The 21,000-nt window shown below is 34.2% G+C and overlaps 1 protein-coding gene across 2 annotated transcripts in view; it reads right to left on the bottom strand.

Annotated features, from left to right (window-relative positions):
• LOC114339787 (sorting nexin-13) overlaps nt 1–21,000 on the bottom strand; it is a 236,149-nt gene that overhangs the window by 38,665 nt on the left and 176,484 nt on the right. For both annotated transcript variants that reach the window (XM_028290473.2, XM_028290474.2), the window contains one exon: nt 1,582–1,749. In XM_028290473.2, coding sequence (XP_028146274.2) covers nt 1,582–1,749 — 168 coding nt within the window. The remainder of the gene's footprint in view (nt 1–1,581; nt 1,750–21,000) is intronic.

The following is a 21,000-nucleotide window of genomic DNA, read 5'->3' as shown; positions in this document are numbered from 1 at the left end:
ATGTTTAAGTTTACCTTCGCCATATGTGCCTCTTACATTCCATGTTCCTAAAAGTAAGTATTCTTTTCGACATGTTTTCTTGTTTTTTGGTCCGGTTTTTGTTTTTTTCCTCTTGTTTCCTTTTTTTGTATTATCACTATCCTTTTTCTGTGCTTGTTTCGTCAACGTTATTCCTATGGTACAGTTATTTGTTAGTTTTTTGATGCTGTTTTGATCATTGTGCCCTCTTTGTCGTTCCACTTCCATTCGATGTTATTTACCCATATTTTTTTTACTCCCATTTTGACTTCATTTCCTTTATTTCTTTCTTCCTGGGCAATGTTTCTAATTGTTTTCTGTATATCTCGTTCTTTTATGGTTGTATCTTCGTTGATATATACCTTGTGCTCTTTAATTTCTTTTAGCTTGTACTTTTTTTCCATTATTTTTCTTTTTTCCTCTTGGTTTTCTAATTCAATTAGACATGTTTTTTCGCCTAGCTTGTGAGCATTTCTTATTTTCACCTCTGTTCCTAAGTGGTGTTTGATGAAATTGTTGATTTTTTCCTTTTAACCGTGCTTGCTCATATGTGTCTATTGTTAGGCCGCTTATAACTACGTTGTTTATTCGTCGGTGTTTTTCCATAACTTCCATGTTTTTTGTTATTTCTCTGAGTCCCTCCTTGATCTCTTTATTTTCTTCTTTCAGTTCTGCATTTTCTTTTCTCAGCTCTCTGTTTTCCATAATGAGCTTTTCTATTGTTTCCTTACTTTCTTTTTGATTTCTTTTTATTTCCTTAATGTCATCGGTGAGGAGGCTCATCATTATTATTAATTGATCAATTTTTGACCCTCCTTCTGGATGTGTGTCATCACTCTCTAATTTTTCCATTTTCCGGCGCCAAACACTGTCCTCCACCTCAACAGTGCAGAGAAGACAGCGTCTACCGTATTTATTTTGTTTGTTTATTATCCGTTGTTATTTTCTGTGGTTATCCCGAAAATCTACTCACAACGGCAACGTCGCAATTTCAACGGTCAAGGTTTCGTTTCTACGCTTTGATGTTAGACAAGCTTATCAATTGTAGCGATCTTACTTTTTATAGGTCCTTGGTATTATTCCGATGCTATTTCACCGATTTTAAAGTTTTTTCTTATCACTGTCCTTAACTTAATGTCTTATATTATTCACTAGATACTTCCAATAATTTATTCCCCGTTACAACTCTCAGAAATTGAGTTTATTGCAGACGACAAATAAAATATGTGTTTACGTTTTGACTACAGTGTTGCCAATCCAAATTTTCAATATTGTGAAAAATAAAGATACTTGACTCTTGAGCGAAATTCATATTTTTTGACATACCTCGTATAATATTCATAAAATTTGATATCTGATGGTTGAATCTTAGGTTTTAGACTATGCAGAACTTTTTATGAAGAATAACTTTTTTTCGTAAAACTAATATTAAAAAAGTTTTCCATATGGTTCCAACTTACAGGGACATACTGTATAACAAAACCTGTTAAATCTATAATTAAAATTAAAACCAAACATTTTTGAAGAGAATACTTCTGGATATATACTAATTTTTCTTCTTACCTCCTCTATAGAAGCACCAACTTTGCAAGCCTCAGGAAATCTAACTGGTTTTGGATGAAATACCTTTGATAATCCCCCTACTACTTCATCAACGGTATTTATAAGTTGCTCTGGCATATTTTTAATAGTTTTCATTCCTGATTTTAGAGGATTTACCAGGTTATCAATCTAAAAAGTCATATATCAAATAAATTAATCATATATCAAAAATTGTTGAGACAATACAATGTTGGAAGTCCGTTTGAAAGAATAGCTTTAGACATTTCCGGACCATTTGAAGAACGTGAAAATGGGCAAGCACGTGTTGGTCGTGATGGATTACTTCACGAAGTGGGATGAGATCTACGCAATTCCAGACCAGAAGTGTGGATCAAAGAGTACATCAGCCAATTTGTAGTACCTTTGGAGATCCACAGTGACCAAAGAAGGAACTTTGAGAGAACTACAACCTATGAGAATGTATAAGATAGTTGGCAAGTATTTAGCAAACATGGTGTCCAATCACCAGCGAGACTGGGACCAGTGCATTCCGTAGCTGGTGAAGATTATACTATGAAGATATTATAATAATGGATGATATACACGAGTTGGTCAGTTCAAATTTTCAGATCGCTAGCGATAGAATGTAGAAACGGTACTATATGAAAGCGAAATGGTTGTTCTCCCATATTGCAGCAGTTCTGGGAAGGTCCGGGAACTCTCTACAAGGATTTGTTTATACCGAAATGCCCTCCCGATGACCTCTCGTATAACTGACAAAGTACTTCGGCTACTCTTCTCTTTAGAATCACCAACTTTGTTCTCTTCTTGAAACCACCATCGTTCCAGTACTCGTTTAAGCAAGCCGTCTTCCATGATAAATGTGTCCCACTGAGTCCAATACGTCTTAATACTGGGCATAGGTTTGATATTTCTTGCCAAGAAATTAGACGATTTTTTTCTTTCCACTTTCGAATTTTTTGTAAAACTGGATCTTTCTCTTGCTCTTCTCTGATCTTAGTAGGCATCCACTCGTCGTTGACAACCGTTCTTCTTAGCACTTCTGCTTCCTTGGATTCTGTTTTGTTGCAGTGGGAACACTCTGTTGGGCAATGCCGTTTCGATAGAGAATCAGCGTTCCTGTAGCTAACTCCGGCCCGATGCTCAATCTTGAAATCGTATTCTTGAGAGTCCTTCAATGGCTTCAATCCATCTGGCTATTTGAACTTCTTTCTGGATTCTTAAACTCCATTAAGCACTTAAGGGCGGCATGGTCGATAAGTATTTAAAACTTCCTTCCATGAGGATAATGATAGAGGTGTTCTATTGATTTATTACTGCTAGAAGTTCTGTTCTCGTGACGCAATAATTTCGCTCAGGTATTGAAAGACTTTACCAAAATATCCAAGGACTCGTTCCTGCCCTCCTTAAATCTGAGATAACACTCCACCAATCCTCCCATTACTTACATATTATGTATCTAAGATAAATTCTCTTGGCAGTGGATACCCTACTATTGGTGCTGTGATTAAGTGCTTCTTCGGGGTTTCAAAGGCAGCTTAGCAGTCTCCATCACTGCGGTAATCTCTTGCTTCATCTGCAAGTCGCATATCTGCTTAAGGAGGGGGTATGGTTTGAAATCAACATATCAACCACATTTTTGTGAATTTTTTTCGAAACTATGGTAGAATTATTTTATTTTTAAATTAAATAAACACATTAAGTACAATTCAAAGAATATTTAAGAAAAAATTCAATCCAAAATATTGAAAAATAAGCCATTGGCGACAAATTTTGGCAGGCAGCTCAAAAAAAATGGATTTTGCGGTGGATATCAGAACTCATCACTGGATTATACGAAACAAAAAATTCAAAAAGATTTTATTAGCTTATGAGTGTCACGAGGTAACAACGTCGAGTTTTTTTTATTTTTAATGATTTTTGAATTTTTGGTATCACTCAAATGTCAAAAATACGAAATTTTTGATAAAAATTTTGTGAAAACCAACATATTTAATATTGTTGAACAAAAAATAAGCACAAAACGAAAAATATCTCGACGTTGTTACCTCACGCAATGTCTAAAGAAAATCTGTGCAAAATATCAGGTAGATCGGCAGAGTAGTTTTTCAGTTACAATGTCCACCGCGTTTGAAAAAGCAGTTTTGAGAAAAATGCGTTTAAAGTTTTGACAACTGCATCTTCATCTTCTTATTTGTCTGCCAAATCGTAAAGTGATGAACATTGGAATATGTTTTTTAAATTGAGGAGTAATCTACAAAAGAGAAGGCGAACAGTTGTTTAACGTTTCTCACTACGCTCAAGCGTGCTGGCGCGAAGCCGCGGCAAAGCGAGTCGAAGGTAGGGATATTCAACACCCTGTATCTCTGGTAATTTTACTCCGATTATTTTGAAATTTTCAGAGAGTATTCTTGAAAGTATGCACTTTTATTTGAAATAATAAAAAAATTTAAATATTTCAAACCATACCCCCTCCTTAATAGTCCAGTCGGGTTAGACGAATAACAGGCCTAACCTTGCATTAGGAGCTGCCCCAAATTTTATTTTTCTAATCTTTAGGGAAGGTCAATAGTAGTGTAAATTTAAAATCTCGACTGAATTCCGCCGTTGCGTTAGCCGCCATCTTGATTTTAAACGAGAACCGTTTTTGCTCAATATCTCCGCCATTTTCAACTTTTCGACAAAAAGTATAACAACCAAAATTGTTTAAAATGTGATTTTCTATCATTTCTATTGTTACAATTTTTTCGTGTCGTCGATAGTTTCCGAGCTATGGCGGAAAATAGTTCCAGTTAGAGTTGGTTAGAGCAAAATTATTGAATTATCTCGTTTATTTTACGACAAAAATTTTTCTATACAAAAATAGAGAGAATTAAATTCTACACAATTTTAATCTCTTTCATTTTTTTGCTAAAGTTAATATTTAAGGTAGTACGTATGCGATAATGCCGCGAGCGTAAGACCTGATTGATTTTGTAGCAATTGTTTTTGTTAAATATCTACGCCATTTTCAACTAAAATTGTTCCAAATATGATTTCCTACAATTTTTTTCATGCGGTTGATATTTTCCGAGTTAAGTGGGAAAATAGTAAAAAGTGGTGGGGGGGGCATAATTACTGTATTGGATCTTGTTTCCGAGCTGTCCCAAATTTTATAATTCTATCCTTTAGGGGAGATCAATAGTAGTGTAAATTTAAAATCTCGACTGAATTCCGCGGTTGCATTAGCCACCATATTGATTTTAAAGGAGAACCGTTGTTGCTTAATATCTCCGCCATTTTCAACTTTTCGACTAAAACGGTAGGAACTAAAATTGTTGGAAACGCAATTTCCTACAATCTATTTTACACCATTTTTTATGTGATAAATATTCCCCGAGTTAAGGGGGAAATAGTGGAAGCGGAGGGGAAGCATAATTATTGAATTGTCTCATTTATTATTAACTTTACGACATAATTGTACATAAACAAAAATAAAGAGAACTATATTTTATACATTTTTGCAACTTCCAATGAAACACCAACCAAACTAAGTACATAAAAGACATAAATAATAACTTATATGCATTAAGTTCACTTAATTTTATTAACTAGCGGGTTTTATTGGTTGAATTTGTCTGTCGATAATTAAGTTTCATGTCAGCTAACATATTTTAATATTTCAACAATTTTTTTTTAATTTTTCCCCCCTTTTACACAGAATTTTCCCATCCCCCCCTTAGATCCGCCACTGGTTCTCCCGAAAAATTGTAGTAAATCGTAATTGCAACAATTTCAGTCGTTACACTTTTTGTCGAAAAGTTGAAAACGGCGGAGATATTGAACAAAAACAATTGCTATAAAATTAATCGGGTCTTACGCTCGCACCTTTATCGCATACGTACTACCTTAAATATTGATTTTATCAAAAAATGAAAAAGATCAAAATTGTACAAAATTTAATTCTCTTCATTTTTGTATAGATTAAAATTTGTTGTAAAACTAATAATAAACGAGATAATTCAATAAATCAATAATTATTAGCTCTGTCACTATTTTTTCCCCATAACTCGGAAAATATGGACCGCACGAAAAAAATTGTAATAAAACGGAATTATAGAATATCGCATTTTCAACAATTTCAGTCATTTAATTTTTTATCGAAAAGTTGAAAATGGCGAAGATATTGAGCAAAAACGGTTCTTGTTTAAAATCAAGATGGCGGCTAACGCAACGGTCAAATTCAGTCGAGATTTTAAATTTATACTACTATTGACACCCTCTCAAGATTAGAATAATAAAATTTGGGGCAGCTCGTAATGCAAGCTCAAATGCTAGCCCGACTGGGCTATTGGGACCGTGCAAGTTCGGCAAAGCGACCTCTATTTCTACGCTCTGTACTTTTATTCGCACTTTTAATTATATTGGCCAATTATATTAGTCCTGGTTGCTGGATAATTGTCAAGACCATAGTCCAAAAAAATAATAAGAAGAAAAAATAAGATGCAGGTTATGTTTAGCAAACGTAAACAATTGTATGTAGTAAATAAAATCAGTTATTAAAATGCAGTACTGCAAGCAAAATACAATTAATTAAATTTACCTTTATATAATAATTGCAATCATATCAATATTGTGGAGCAATATATAATTTTTCTGCGTCAATGACAGAAGGTATGAAATATACGTCAATTTGACAATTTCAATTGACAATATGAACTATTTAAGATAGATGCAATATTTCTCCGCGACTCGCGCACGGTCGTTTCTCGTTTTCCTTTCCAAGTACTTGCACACCGCGAATAGGGATATCTGCAAACTTCAATGAAACTCCGATAGTACATATTCCAAGAAAACTTCTTGATGTCGGTTTTGGTCACTCCTTAATAGAATCGAGTTTTGTCTTACCCATGGCCACTTCTTATTTGCTGACTATATATCCCAGATAATTGACTTAACATTGGCTTAGGTATTTCTTGGGGGTAAAAGTTAATTAGACAGCTTTTGAGCCGACTAAAAACATCTTCCAAATTCTTCAGATGGTCTTCAAAAGTCTCTCCTAAGACGATTATGTCATTTCAATTCACCAGGCATGTTTTCCAAGATAACCCTCTCAAAACATTTTCAATGAGGCTTTCAAATGTCACAGGAGCATTCCAGGATCACCGGAGAGACCCATGGGCTGGTAGAAGGTTTTATCACCTTGTCATTTTTTATTTTCAGAAAATCCTTTCTATCCCGATCAAAGAACAATCTGACCCCAAAAAAAAAATAAAGGAAGGATGAAAATTTGGGAATAGGTAGTTGAAATTGTCTATTATCATATAAGAAAAAGTTTACAATTTTACATCCCCTCCATTTTTCAAAAATGGAGGGGAATACCCCTTCTCGGGGGTGAAAAATTATACATTCAAAATAAGTCCGAAATAGGGAACTGGCACATTTTTTTTATTACATAATAATGTTCAGTTTTGTTTAAAAATGAGATTTCCAAAATTTCACGCTTCAAAAACTCGTAATAACTTAGAAATACATATTTAAAGTCTTCTGCGGTATAAAATAGTTCAAACGACCCGTGACGTCACACAGATTTACATTAGTTATTATTATGGTTATATTTCGCTATGTCTAGGTACACGCAAATAAAAAAGTTAGGTACACGCGAATTAAACTTTATCAAGCCAGTGACGTCATTATTTAGCGTGCGCAGTGACTGTATGCATGTGGTGCATGCTATTTTGATATGTTTAGTGTTTGTTTGATAGAAAAATATTTGTTAAGGGAAGGGAAGCAGAACTATTCAGATGTTTCAAACTTAATTGTAATAGATCAATCTATATATATAAAATTCTAATTCGCAGGCTTTGTTACCGTACTCCTCCGAAACCGCTTGACCGATTTTCATGAAATTTGGCAGGTGGACTCGACCGGACAGGGAGTAGGTTGTTATCTATATTTCATAGCCGTACGTCATAAGGGGGCTTTGCCCCCCCTAATTTTTTTTTTATTTTTCGACAAACCGATTTTTCTTAATTGTATATGATTCAGAAGCAAAAGATACATATAATCCCAAATTTTCACTTTTCTATCTTTAACCGTTATTTTTTTAAAAAAATTTCGTGGTTTAACATCTATATATATAAAATTCTAATTCGCAGGCTTTGTTACCGTACTCCTCCGAAACCGCTTGACCGATTTTCATGAAATTTGGCAGGTGGACTCGACCGGACAGGGAGTAGGTTGTTATCTATATTTCATAGCCGTACGTCATAAGGGGGCTTTGCCCCCCCTAAATTTTTTTTTTATTTTTCGACAAACCGATTTTTCTTAATTGTATATGATTCAGAAGCAAAAGATACATACAATCCTAAATTTTCACTTTTCTATCTTTAACCGTTATTTTTTTAAAAAAATTTCGTGGTTTAACATCTATATATATAAAATTCTAATTCGCAGGCTTTGTTACCGTACTCCTCCGAAACCGCTTGACCGATTTTCATGAAATTTGGCAGGTGGACTCGACCGGACAGGGAGTAGGTTGTTATCTATATTTCATAGCCGTACGTCATAAGGGGGCTTTGCCCCCCCTAAATTTTTTTTTTATTTTTCGACAAACCGATTTTTCTTAATTGTATATGATTCAGAAGCAAAAGATACATACAATCCTAAATTTTCACTTTTCTATCTTTAACCGTTATTTTTTTAAAAAAATTTCGTGGTTTAACATCTATATATATAAAATTCTAATTCGCAGGCTTTGTTACCGTACTCCTCCGAAACCGCTTGACCGATTTTCATGAAATTTGGCAGGTGGACTCTACCGGACAGGGACTAGGTTGTTATCTATATTTCATAGCCGTACGTTATAAGGGGGCTTCGCCCCCCCTAAATTTTTTTTTTATTTTTCGACAAACCGATTTTTCTTAATTGTATATGATTCACAAGCAAAAGATACATATAATCCTAAATTTTCACTTTTCTATCTTTAACCGTTATTTTTTTAAAAAAATTTCGTAGTTTAACATCTATATATATAAAATTCTCTTTCGCAGGCTTTGTTGCCAAACTCCTCCGAAACCGCTTGACCGATTTTAATGAAATTTGGCAGGTCGGCTCGACCGGACAGGGAGTAGGTTGTTATCTATATTTCATAGCCGTACGTTATAAGGGGGCTTCGCCCCCCCCTAAAATTTTTTTTTATTTTTCGACAAACCAATTTTTCGTAATTGTATATGATTCACAAGCAAAAGATACATATAATCCTAAATTTTCACTTTACTATCTTTAACCGTTATTTTTTTAAAAAAATTTCGTGGTTTAACATCTATATATATAAAATTCTAATTCGCAGGCTTTGTTACCGTACTCCTCCGAAACCGCTTGACCGATTTTCATGAAATTTGGCAGGTGGACTCGACAGGACAGGGAGTAGGTTGTTATCTATATTTCATAGCCGTACGTTATAAGGGGGCTTTGCCCCCCCTAAATTTTTTTTTATTTTTCGACAAACCGATTTTTCTTAATTGTATATGATTCACAAGCAAAAGATACATATAATCCTAAATTTTCACTTTTCTATCTTTAACCGTTATTTTTTAAAAAAAATTTCGTGGTTTAACATCTATATATATAAAATTCTAATTCGCAGGCTTTGTTACCGTACTCCTCCGAAACCGCTTGACCGATTTTCATGAAATTTGGCAGGTGGACTCGACCGGACAGGGAGTAGGTTGTTATCTATATTTCATAGCCGTACGTTATAAGGGGGCTTTGCCCCCCCTAATTTTTTTTTTATTTTTCGACAAACCGATTTTTCTTAATTGTATATGATTCAGAAGCAAAAGATACATATAATCCTAAATTTTCACTTTTCTATCTTTAACCGTTATTTTTTTTAAAAAATTTCGTGGTTTAACATCTATATATATAAAATTCTAATTCGCAGGCTTTGTTACCGTACTCCTCCGAAACCGCTTGACCGATTTTCATGAAATTTGGCAGGTGGACTCGACCGGACAGGGAGTAGGTTGTTATCTATATTTCATAGCCGTACGTCATAAGGGGGCTTAGCCCCCCCTAGTATTTTTTTTTATTTTTCGACAAACCGATTTTTCTTAATTGTATATGATTCACAAGCAAAAGATACATATAATCCTAAATTTTCACTTTTCTATCTTTAACCGTTATTTTTTTAAAAAAATTTCGTGGTTTAACATCTATATATATAAAATTCTAATTCGCAGGCTTTGTTACCGTACTCCTCCGAAACCGCTTGACCGATTTTCATGAAATTTGGCAGGTGGACTCGACCGGACAGGGACTAGGTTGTTATCTATATTTCATAGCCGTACGTTATAAGGGGGCTTCGCCCCCCCTAAATTTTTTTTTTATTTTTCGACAAACCGATTTTTCTTAATTGTATATGATTCACAAGCAAAAGATACATATAATCCTAAATTTTCACTTTTCTATCTTTAACCGTTATTTTTTTAAAAACATTTCGTAGTTTGACATCTATATAATATATAAAATTCTCTTTCGCAGGCTTTGTTGCCAAACTCCTCCGAAACCACTTGACCGATTTTCATGAAATTTGGCAGGTGGACTCGACCGGACAGGGAGTAGGTTGTTATCTATATTTCATAGCCGTACGTCATAAGGGGGCTTAGCCCCCCCTAATATTTTTTTTTATTTTTCGACAAACCGATTTTTCTTAATTGTATATGATTCACAAGCAAAAGATACATATAATCCTAAATTTTCACTTTTCTATCTTTAACCGTTATTTTTTTAAAAAAATTTCGTGGTTTAACATCTATATATATAAAATTCTAATTCGCAGGCTTTGTTACCGTACTCCTCCGAAACCGCTTGACCGATTTTCATGAAATTTGGCAGGTGGACTCGACCGGACAGGGAGTAGGTTGTTATCTATATTTCATAGCCGTACGTTATAAGGGGGCTTTGCCCCCCCTAATTTTTTTTTTATTTTTCGACAAACCGATTTTTCTTAATTGTATATGATTCAGAAGCAAAAGATACATATAATCCTAAATTTTCACTTTTCTATCTTTAACCGTTATTTTTTTTAAAAAATTTCGTGGTTTAACATCTATATATATAAAATTCTAATTCGCAGGCTTTGTTACCGTACTCCTCCGAAACCGCTTGACCGATTTTCATGAAATTTGGCAGGTGGACTCGACCGGACAGGGAGTAGGTTGTTATCTATATTTCATAGCCGTACGTCATAAGGGGGCTTAGCCCCCCCTAATATTTTTTTTTATTTTTCGACAAACCGATTTTTCTTAATTGTATATGATTCACAAGCAAAAGATACATATAATCCTAAATTTTCACTTTTCTATCTTTAACCGTTATTTTTTTAAAAAAGTTTCGTAGTTTAACATCTATATATATAAAATTCTCTTTCGCAGGCTTTGTTGCCAAACTCCTCCGAAACCGCTTGACCGATTTTAATGAAATTTGGCAGGTGGGCTCGACCGGACAGGGAGTAGGTTGTTATCTATATTTCATAGCCGTACGTTATAAGGGGGCTTCGCCCCCCCTAAATTTTTTTTTATTTTTCGACAAACCGATTTTTCTTAATTGTATATGATTCACAAGCAAAAGATACATATAATCCTAAATTTTCACTTTTCTATCTTTAACCGTTATTTTTTAAAAAAAATTTCGTGGTTTAACATCTATATATATAAAATTCTAATTCGCAGGCTTTGTTACCGTACTCCTCCGAAACCGCTTGACCGATTTTCATGAAATTTGGCAGGTGGACTCGACCGGACAGGGAGTAGGTTGTTATCTATATTTCATAGCCGTACGTTATAAGGGGGCTTTGCCCCCCCTAATTTTTTTTTTATTTTTCGACAAACCGATTTTTCTTAATTGTATATGATTCAGAAGCAAAAGATACATATAATCCTAAATTTTCACTTTTCTATCTTTAACCGTTATTTTTTTTAAAAAATTTCGTGGTTTAACATCTATATATATAAAATTCTAATTCGCAGGCTTTGTTACCGTACTCCTCCGAAACCGCTTGACCGATTTTCATGAAATTTGGCAGGTGGACTCGACCGGACAGGGAGTAGGTTGTTATCTATATTTCATAGCCGTACGTCATAAGGGGGCTTAGCCCCCCCTAATATTTTTTTTTTATTTTTCGACAAACCGATTTTTCTTAATTGTATATGATTCACAAGCAAAAGATACATATAATTCTAAATTTTCACTTTTCTATCTTTAACCGTTATTTTTTTAAAAAAATTTCGTGGTTTAACATCTATATATATAAAATTCTAATTCGCAGGCTTTGTTACCGTACTCCTCCGAAACCGCTTGACCGATTTTCATGAAATTTGGCAGGTGGACTCGACCGGACAGGGACTAGGTTGTTATCTATATTTCATAGCCGTACGTTATAAGGGGGCTTCGCCCCCCCTAAATTTTTTTTTTATTTTTCGACAAACCGATTTTTCTTAATTGTATATGATTCACAAGCAAAAGATACATATAATCCTAAATTTTCACTTTTCTATCTTTAACCGTTATTTTTTTAAAAACATTTCGTAGTTTGACATCTATATATATAAAATTCTCTTTCGCAGGCTTTGTTGCCAAACTCCTCCGAAACCACTTGACCGATTTTCATGAAATTTGGCAGGTGGACTCGACCGGACAGGGACTAGGTTGTTATCTATATTTCATAGCCGTACGTTATAAGGGGGCTTCGCCCCCCCTAAATTTTTTTTTTATTTTTCGACAAACCGATTTTTCTTAATTGTCTATGATTCACAAGCAAAAGATACATATAATCCTAAATTTTCACTTTTCTATCTTTAACCGTTATTTTTTTAAAAAAATTTCGTAGTTTAACATCTATATATATAAAATTCTATTTCGCAGGCTTTGTTGCCAAACTCCTCCGAAACCGCTTGACCGATTTTAATGAAATTTGGCAGGTGGGCTCGACCGGACAGGGAGTAGGTTGTTATCTATATTTCATAGCCGTACGTTATAAGGGGGCTTCGCCCCCCCTAAAATTTTTTTTTATTTTTCGACAAACCAATTTTTCGTAATTGTATATGATTCACAAGCAAAAGATACATATAATCCTAAATTTTCACTTTTCTATCTTTAACCGTTATTTTTTTAAAAAAATTTCGTGGTTTAACATCTATATATATAAAATTCTAATTCGCAGGCTTTGTTACCGTACTCCTCCGAAACCGCTTGACCGATTTTCATGAAATTTGGCAGGTGGACTCGACAGGACAGGGAGTAGGTTGTTATCTATATTTCATAGCCGTACGTTATAAGGGGGCTTTGCCCCCCCTAAATTTTTTTTTATTTTTCGACAAACCGATTTTTCTTAATTGTATATGATTCACAAGCAAAAGATACATATAATCCTAAATTTTCACTTTTCTATCTTTAACCGTTATTTTTTAAAAAAAATTTCGTGGTTTAACATCTATATATATAAAATTCTAATTCGCAGGCTTTGTTACCGTACTCCTCCGAAACCGCTTGACCGATTTTCATGAAATTTGGCAGGTGGACTCGACCGGACAGGGAGTAGGTTGTTATCTATATTTCATAGCCGTACGTTATAAGGGGGCTTTGCCCCCCCTAATTTTTTTTTTATTTTTCGACAAACCGATTTTTCTTAATTGTATATGATTCAGAAGCAAAAGATACATATAATCCTAAATTTTCACTTTTCTATCTTTAACCGTTATTTTTTTTAAAAAATTTCGTGGTTTAACATCTATATATATAAAATTCTAATTCGCAGGCTTTGTTACCGTACTCCTCCGAAACCGCTTGACCGATTTTCATGAAATTTGGCAGGTGGACTCGACCGGACAGGGAGTAGGTTGTTATCTATATTTCATAGCCGTACGTCATAAGGGGGCTTAGCCCCCCCTAATATTTTTTTTTATTTTTCGACAAACCGATTTTTCTTAATTGTATATGATTCACAAGCAAAAGATACATATAATCCTAAATTTTCACTTTTCTATCTTTAACCGTTATTTTTTTAAAAAAATTTCGTAGTTTAACATCTATATATATAAAATTCTCTTTCGCAGGCTTTGTTGCCAAACTCCTCCGAAACCGCTTGACCGATTTTAATGAAATTTGGCAGGTGGGCTCGACCGGACAGGGAGTAGGTTGTTATCTATATTTCATAGCCGTACGTTATAAGGGGGCTTCGCCCCCCCTAAATTTTTTTTTATTTTTCGACAAACCGATTTTTCTTAATTGTATATGATTCACAAGCAAAAGATACATATAATCCTAAATTTTCACTTTTCTATCTTTAACCGTTATTTTTTAAAAAAAATTTCGTGGTTTAACATCTATATATATAAAATTCTAATTCGCAGGCTTTGTTACCGTACTCCTCCGAAACCGCTTGACCGATTTTCATGAAATTTGGCAGGTGGACTCGACCGGACAGGGAGTAGGTTGTTATCTATATTTCATAGCCGTACGTTATAAGGGGGCTTTGCCCCCCCTAATTTTTTTTTTATTTTTCGACAAACCGATTTTTCTTAATTGTATATGATTCAGAAGCAAAAGATACATATAATCCTAAATTTTCACTTTTCTATCTTTAACCGTTATTTTTTTTAAAAAATTTCGTGGTTTAACATCTATATATATAAAATTCTAATTCGCAGGCTTTGTTACCGTACTCCTCCGAAACCGCTTGACCGATTTTCATGAAATTTGGCAGGTGGACTCGACCGGACAGGGAGTAGGTTGTTATCTATATTTCATAGCCGTACGTCATAAGGGGGCTTAGCCCCCCCTAATATTTTTTTTTATTTTTCGACAAACCGATTTTTCTTAATTGTATATGATTCACAAGCAAAAGATACATATAATTCTAAATTTTCACTTTTCTATCTTTAACCGTTATTTTTTTAAAAAAATTTCGTGGTTTAACATCTATATATATAAAATTCTAATTCGCAGGCTTTGTTACCGTACTCCTCCGAAACCGCTTGACCGATTTTCATGAAATTTGGCAGGTGGACTCGACCGGACAGGGACTAGGTTGTTATCTATATTTCATAGCCGTACGTTATAAGGGGGCTTCGCCCCCCCTAAATTTTTTTTTTATTTTTCGACAAACCGATTTTTCTTAATTGTATATGATTCACAAGCAAAAGATACATATAATCCTAAATTTTCACTTTTCTATCTTTAACCGTTATTTTTTTAAAAACATTTCGTAGTTTGACATCTATATATATAAAATTCTCTTTCGCAGGCTTTGTTGCCAAACTCCTCCGAAACCACTTGACCGATTTTCATGAAATTTGGCAGGTGGACTCGACCGGACAGGGACTAGGTTGTTATCTATATTTCATAGCCGTACGTTATAAGGGGGCTTCGCCCCCCCTAAATTTTTTTTTTATTTTTCGACAAACCGATTTTTCTTAATTGTCTATGATTCACAAGCAAAAGATACATATAATCCTAAATTTTCACTTTTCTATCTTTAACCGTTATTTTTTTAAAAAAATTTCGTAGTTTAACATCTATATATATAAAATTCTATTTCGCAGGCTTTGTTGCCAAACTCCTCCGAAACCGCTTGACCGATTTTAATGAAATTTGGCAGGTGGGCTCGACCGGACAGGGAGTAGGTTGTTATCTATATTTCATAGCCGTACGTTATAAGGGGGCTTCGCCCCCCCTAAAATTTTTTTTTATTTTTCGACAAACCAATTTTTCGTAATTGTATATGATTCACAAGCAAAAGATACATATAATCCTAAATTTTCACTTTTCTATCTTTAACCGTTATTTTTTTAAAAAAATTTCGTGGTTTAACATCTATATATATAAAATTCTAATTCGCAGGCTTTGTTACCGTACTCCTCCGAAACCGCTTGACCGATTTTCATGAAATTTGGCAGGTGGACTCGACAGGACAGGGAGTAGGTTGTTATCTATATTTCATAGCCGTACGTTATAAGGGGGCTTTGCCCCCCCTAAATTTTTTTTTATTTTTCGACAAACCGATTTTTCTTAATTGTATATGATTCACAAGCAAAAGATACATATAATCCTAAATTTTCACTTTTCTATCTTTAACCGTTATTTTTTAAAAAAAATTTCGTGGTTTAACATCTATATATATAAAATTCTAATTCGCAGGCTTTGTTACCGTACTCCTCCGAAACCGCTTGACCGATTTTCATGAAATTTGGCAGGTGGACTCGACCGGACAGGGAGTAGGTTGTTATCTATATTTCATAGCCGTACGTTATAAGGGGGCTTTGCCCCCCCTAATTTTTTTTTTATTTTTCGACAAACCGATTTTTCTTAATTGTATATGATTCAGAAGCAAAAGATACATATAATCCTAAATTTTCACTTTTCTATCTTTAACCGTTATTTTTTTTAAAAAATTTCGTGGTTTAACATCTATATATATAAAATTCTAATTCGCAGGCTTTGTTACCGTACTCCTCCGAAACCGCTTGACCGATTTTCATGAAATTTGGCAGGTGGACTCGACCGGACAGGGAGTAGGTTGTTATCTATATTTCATAGCCGTACGTCATAAGGGGGCTTAGCCCCCCCTAATATTTTTTTTTATTTTTCGACAAACCGATTTTTCTTAATTGTATATGATTCACAAGCAAAAGATACATATAATCCTAAATTTTCACTTTTCTATCTTTAACCGTTATTTTTTTAAAAAAATTTCGTGGTTTAACATCTATATATATAAAATTCTAATTCGCAGGCTTTGTTACCGTACTCCTCCGAAACCGCTTGACCGATTTTCATGAAATTTGGCAGGTGGACTCTACCGGACAGTGACTAGGTTGTTATCTATATTTCATAGCCGTACGTTATAAGGGGGCTTTGCCCCCCCTAAATTTTTTTTTATTTTTCGACAAACCGATTTTTCTTAATTGTATATGATTCACAAGCAAAAGATACATATAATCCTAAATTTTCACTTTTCTATCTTTAACCGTTATTTTTTAAAAAAAATTTCGTGGTTTAACATCTATATATATAAAATTCTAATTCGCAGGCTTTGTTACCGTACTCCTCCGAAACCGCTTGACCGATTTTCATGAAATTTGGCAGGTGGACTCGACCGGACAGGGAGTAGGTTGTTATCTATATTTCATAGCCGTACGTCATAAGGGGGCTTAGCCCCCCCTAATATTTTTTTTTATTTTTCGACAAACCGATTTTTCTTAATTGTATATGATTCACAAGCAAAAGATACATATAATCCTAAATTTTCACTTTTCTATCTTTAACCGTTATTTTTTTAAAAAAATTTCGTGGTTTAACATCTATATATATAAAATTCTAATTCGCAGGCTTTGTTACCGTACTCCTCCGAAACCGCTTGACCGATTTTCATGAAATTTGGCAGGTGGACTCTACCGGACAGGGACTAGGTTGTTATCTATATTTCATAGCCGTACGTTATAAGGGGGCTTTGCCCCCCCTAATTTTTTTTTTATTTTTCGACAAACCGATTTTTCTTAATTGTATATGATTCAGAAGCAAAAGATACATATAATCCTAAATTTTCACTTTTCTATCTTTAACCGTTATTTTTTTTAAAAAATTTCGTGGTTTAACATCTATATATATAAAATTCTAATTCGCAGGCTTTGTTACCGTACTCCTCCGAAACCGCTTGACCGATTTTCATGAAATTTGGCAGGTGGACTCGACCGGACAGGGAGTAGGTTGTTATCTATATTTCATAGCCGTACGTCATAAGGGGGCTTAGCCCCCCCTAATATTTTTTTTTATTTTTCGACAAACCGATTTTTCTTAATTGTATATGATTCACAAGCAAAAGATACATATAATCCTAAATTTTCACTTTTCTATCTTTAACCGTTATTTTTTTAAAAAAATTTCGTGGTTTAACATCTATATATATAAAATTCTAATTCGCAGGCTTTGTTACCGTACTCCTCCGAAACCGCTTGACCGATTTTCATGAAATTTGGCAGGTGGACTCGACCGGACAGGGACTAGGTTGTTATCTATATTTCATAGCCGTACGTTATAAGGGGGCTTCGCCCCCCCTAAATTTTTTTTTTATTTTTCGACAAACCGATTTTTCTTAATTGTATATGATTCACAAGCAAAAGATACATATAATCCTAAATTTTCACTTTTCTATCTTTAACCGTTATTTTTTTAAAAACATTTCGTAGTTTGACATCTATATATATAAAATTCTCTTTCGCAGGCTTTGTTGCCAAACTCCTCCGAAACCACTTGACCGATTTTCATGAAATTTGGCAGGTGGACTCGACAGGACAGGGAGTAGGTTGTTATCTATATTTCATAGCCGTACGTTATAAGGGGGCTTTGCCCCCCCTAAATTTTTTTTTATTTTTCGACAAACCGATTTTTCTTAATTGTATATGATTCACAAGCAAAAGATACATATAATCCTAAATTTTCACTTTTCTATCTTTAACCGTTATTTTTTAAAAAAAATTTCGTGGTTTAACATCTATATATATAAAATTCTAATTCGCAGGCTTTGTTACCGTACTCCTCCGAAACCGCTTGACCGATTTTCATGAAATTTGGCAGGTGGACTCGACCGGACAGGGAGTAGGTTGTTATCTATATTTCATAGCCGTACGTTATAAGGGGGCTTTGCCCCCCCTAATTTTTTTTTTATTTTTCGACAAACCGATTTTTCTTAATTGTATATGATTCAGAAGCAAAAGATACATATAATCCTAAATTTTCACTTTTCTATCTTTAACCGTTATTTTTTTTAAAAAATTTCGTGGTTTAACATCTATATATATAAAATTCTAATTCGCAGGCTTTGTTACCGTACTCCTCCGAAACCGCTTGACCGATTTTCATGAAATTTGGCAGGTGGACTCGACCGGACAGGGAGTAGGTTGTTATCTATATTTCATAGCCGTACGTCATAAGGGGGCTTAGCCCCCCCTAATATTTTTTTTATTTTTCGACAAACCGATTTTTCTTAATTGTATATGATTCACAAGCAAAAGATACATATAATCCTAAATTTTCACTTTTCTATCTTTAACCGTTATTTTTTTAAAAAAATTTCGTGGTGTAACATCTATATATATAAAATTCTAATTCGCAGGCTTTGTTACCGTACTCCTCCGAAACCGCTTGACCGATTTTCATGAAATTTGGCAGGTGGACTCGACCGGACAGGGACTAGGTTGTTATCTATATTTCATAGCCGTACGTTATAAGGGGGCTTCGCCCCCCCTAAATTTTTTTTTTATTTTTCGACAAACCGATTTTTCTTAATTGTATATGATTCACAAGCAAAAGATACATATAATCCTAAATTTTCACTTTTCTATCTTTAACCGTTATTTTTTTAAAAAAATTTCGTAGTTTAACATCTATATATATAAAATTCTCTTTCGCAGGCTTTGTTGCCAAACTCCTCCGAAACCGCTTGACCGATTTTAATGAAATTTGGCAGGTGGGCTCGACCGGACAGGGAGTAGGTTGTTATCTATATTTCATAGCCGTACGTTATAAGGGGGCTTCGCCCCCCCTAAATTTGTTTTTATTTTTCGACAAACCGATTTTTCTTAATTGTATATGATTCACAAGCAAAAGATACATATAATCCTAAATTTTCACTTTTCTATCTTTAACCGTTATTTTTAAAAAAAAATTTCGTGGTTTAACATCTATATATATAAAATTCTAATTCGCAGGCTTTGTTACCGTACTCCTCCGAAACCGCTTGACCGATTTTCATGAAATTTGGCAGGTGGACTCGACCGGACAGGGAGTAGGTTGTTCTCTATATTTCATAGCCGTACGTTATAAGGGGGCTTTGCCCCCCCTAATTTTTTTTTTATTTTTCGACAAACCGATTTTTCTTAATTGTATATGATTCAGAAGCAAAAGATACATATAATCCTAAATTTTCACTTTTCTATCTTTAACCGTTATTTTTTTTAAAAAATTTCGTGGTTTAACATCTATATATATAAAATTCTAATTCGCAGGCTTTGTTACCGTACTCCTCCGAAACCGCTTGACCGATTTTCATGAAATTTGGCAGGTGGACTCGACCGGACAGGGAGTAGGTTGTTATCTATATTTCATAGCCGTACGTCATAAGGGGGCTTAGCCCCCCCTAATATTTTTTTTTATTTTTCGACAAACCGATTTTTCTTAATTGTATATGATTCACAAGCAAAAGATACATATAATCCTAAATTTTCACTTTTCTATCTTTAACCGTTATTTTTTTAAAAAAATTTCGTGGTTTAACATCTATATATATAAAATTCTAATTCGCAGGCTTTGTTACCGTACTCCTCCGAAACCGCTTGACCGATTTTCATGAAATTTGGCAGGTGGACTCGACCGGACAGGGACTAGGTTGTTATCTATATTTCATAGCCGTACGTTATAAGGGGGCTTCGCCCCCCCTAAATTTTTTTTTTATTTTTCGACAAACCGATTTTTCTTAATTGTATATGATTCACAAGCAAAAGATACATATAATCCTAAATTTTCACTTTTCTATCTTTAACCGTTATTTTTTTAAAAACATTTCGTAGTTTGACATCTATATATATAAAATTCTCTTTCGCAGGCTTTGTTGCCAAACTCCTCCGAAACCACTTGACCGATTTTCATGAAATTTGGCAGGTGGACTCGACCGGACAGGGAGTAGGTTGTTATCTATATTTCATAGCCGTACGTCATAAGGGGGCTTAGCCCCCCCTAATATTTTTTTTTATTTTTCGACAAACCGATTTTTCTTAATTGTATATGATTCACAAGCAAAAGATACATATAATCCTAAATTTTCACTTTTCTATCTTTAACCGTTATTTTTAAAAAAAAATTTCGTGGTTTAACATCTATATATATAAAATTCTAATTCGCAGGCTTTGTTACCGTACTCCTCCGAAACCGCTTGACCGATTTTCATGAAATTTGGCAGGTGGACTCGACCGGACAGGGAGTAGGTTGTTCTCTATATTTCATAGCCGTACGTTATAAGGGGGCTTTGCCCCCCCTAATTTTTTTTTTATTTTTCGACAAACCGATTTTTCTTAATTGTATATGATTCAGAAGCAAAAGATACATATAATCCTAAATTTTCACTTTTCTATCTTTAACCGTTATTTTTTTTAAAAAATTTCGTGGTTTAACATCTATATATATAAAATTCTAATTCGCAGGCTTTGTTACCGTACTCCTCCGAAACCGCTTGACCGATTTTCATGAAATTTGGCAGGTGGACTCGACCGGACAGGGAGTAGGTTGTTATCTATATTTCATAGCCGTACGTCATAAGGGGGCTTAGCCCCCCCTAATATTTTTTTTTATTTTTCGACAAACCGATTTTTCTTAATTGTATATGAT

The sequence above is a fragment of the Diabrotica virgifera genome, chromosome 4 (assembly GCF_917563875.1).
Source record: "Diabrotica virgifera virgifera chromosome 4, PGI_DIABVI_V3a".
Lineage (NCBI taxonomy): Eukaryota > Metazoa > Arthropoda > Insecta > Coleoptera > Chrysomelidae > Diabrotica > Diabrotica virgifera.
Note: the sequence above shows the minus strand (reverse complement) of the source record. Positions and strands in the feature narration are given on the sequence as shown.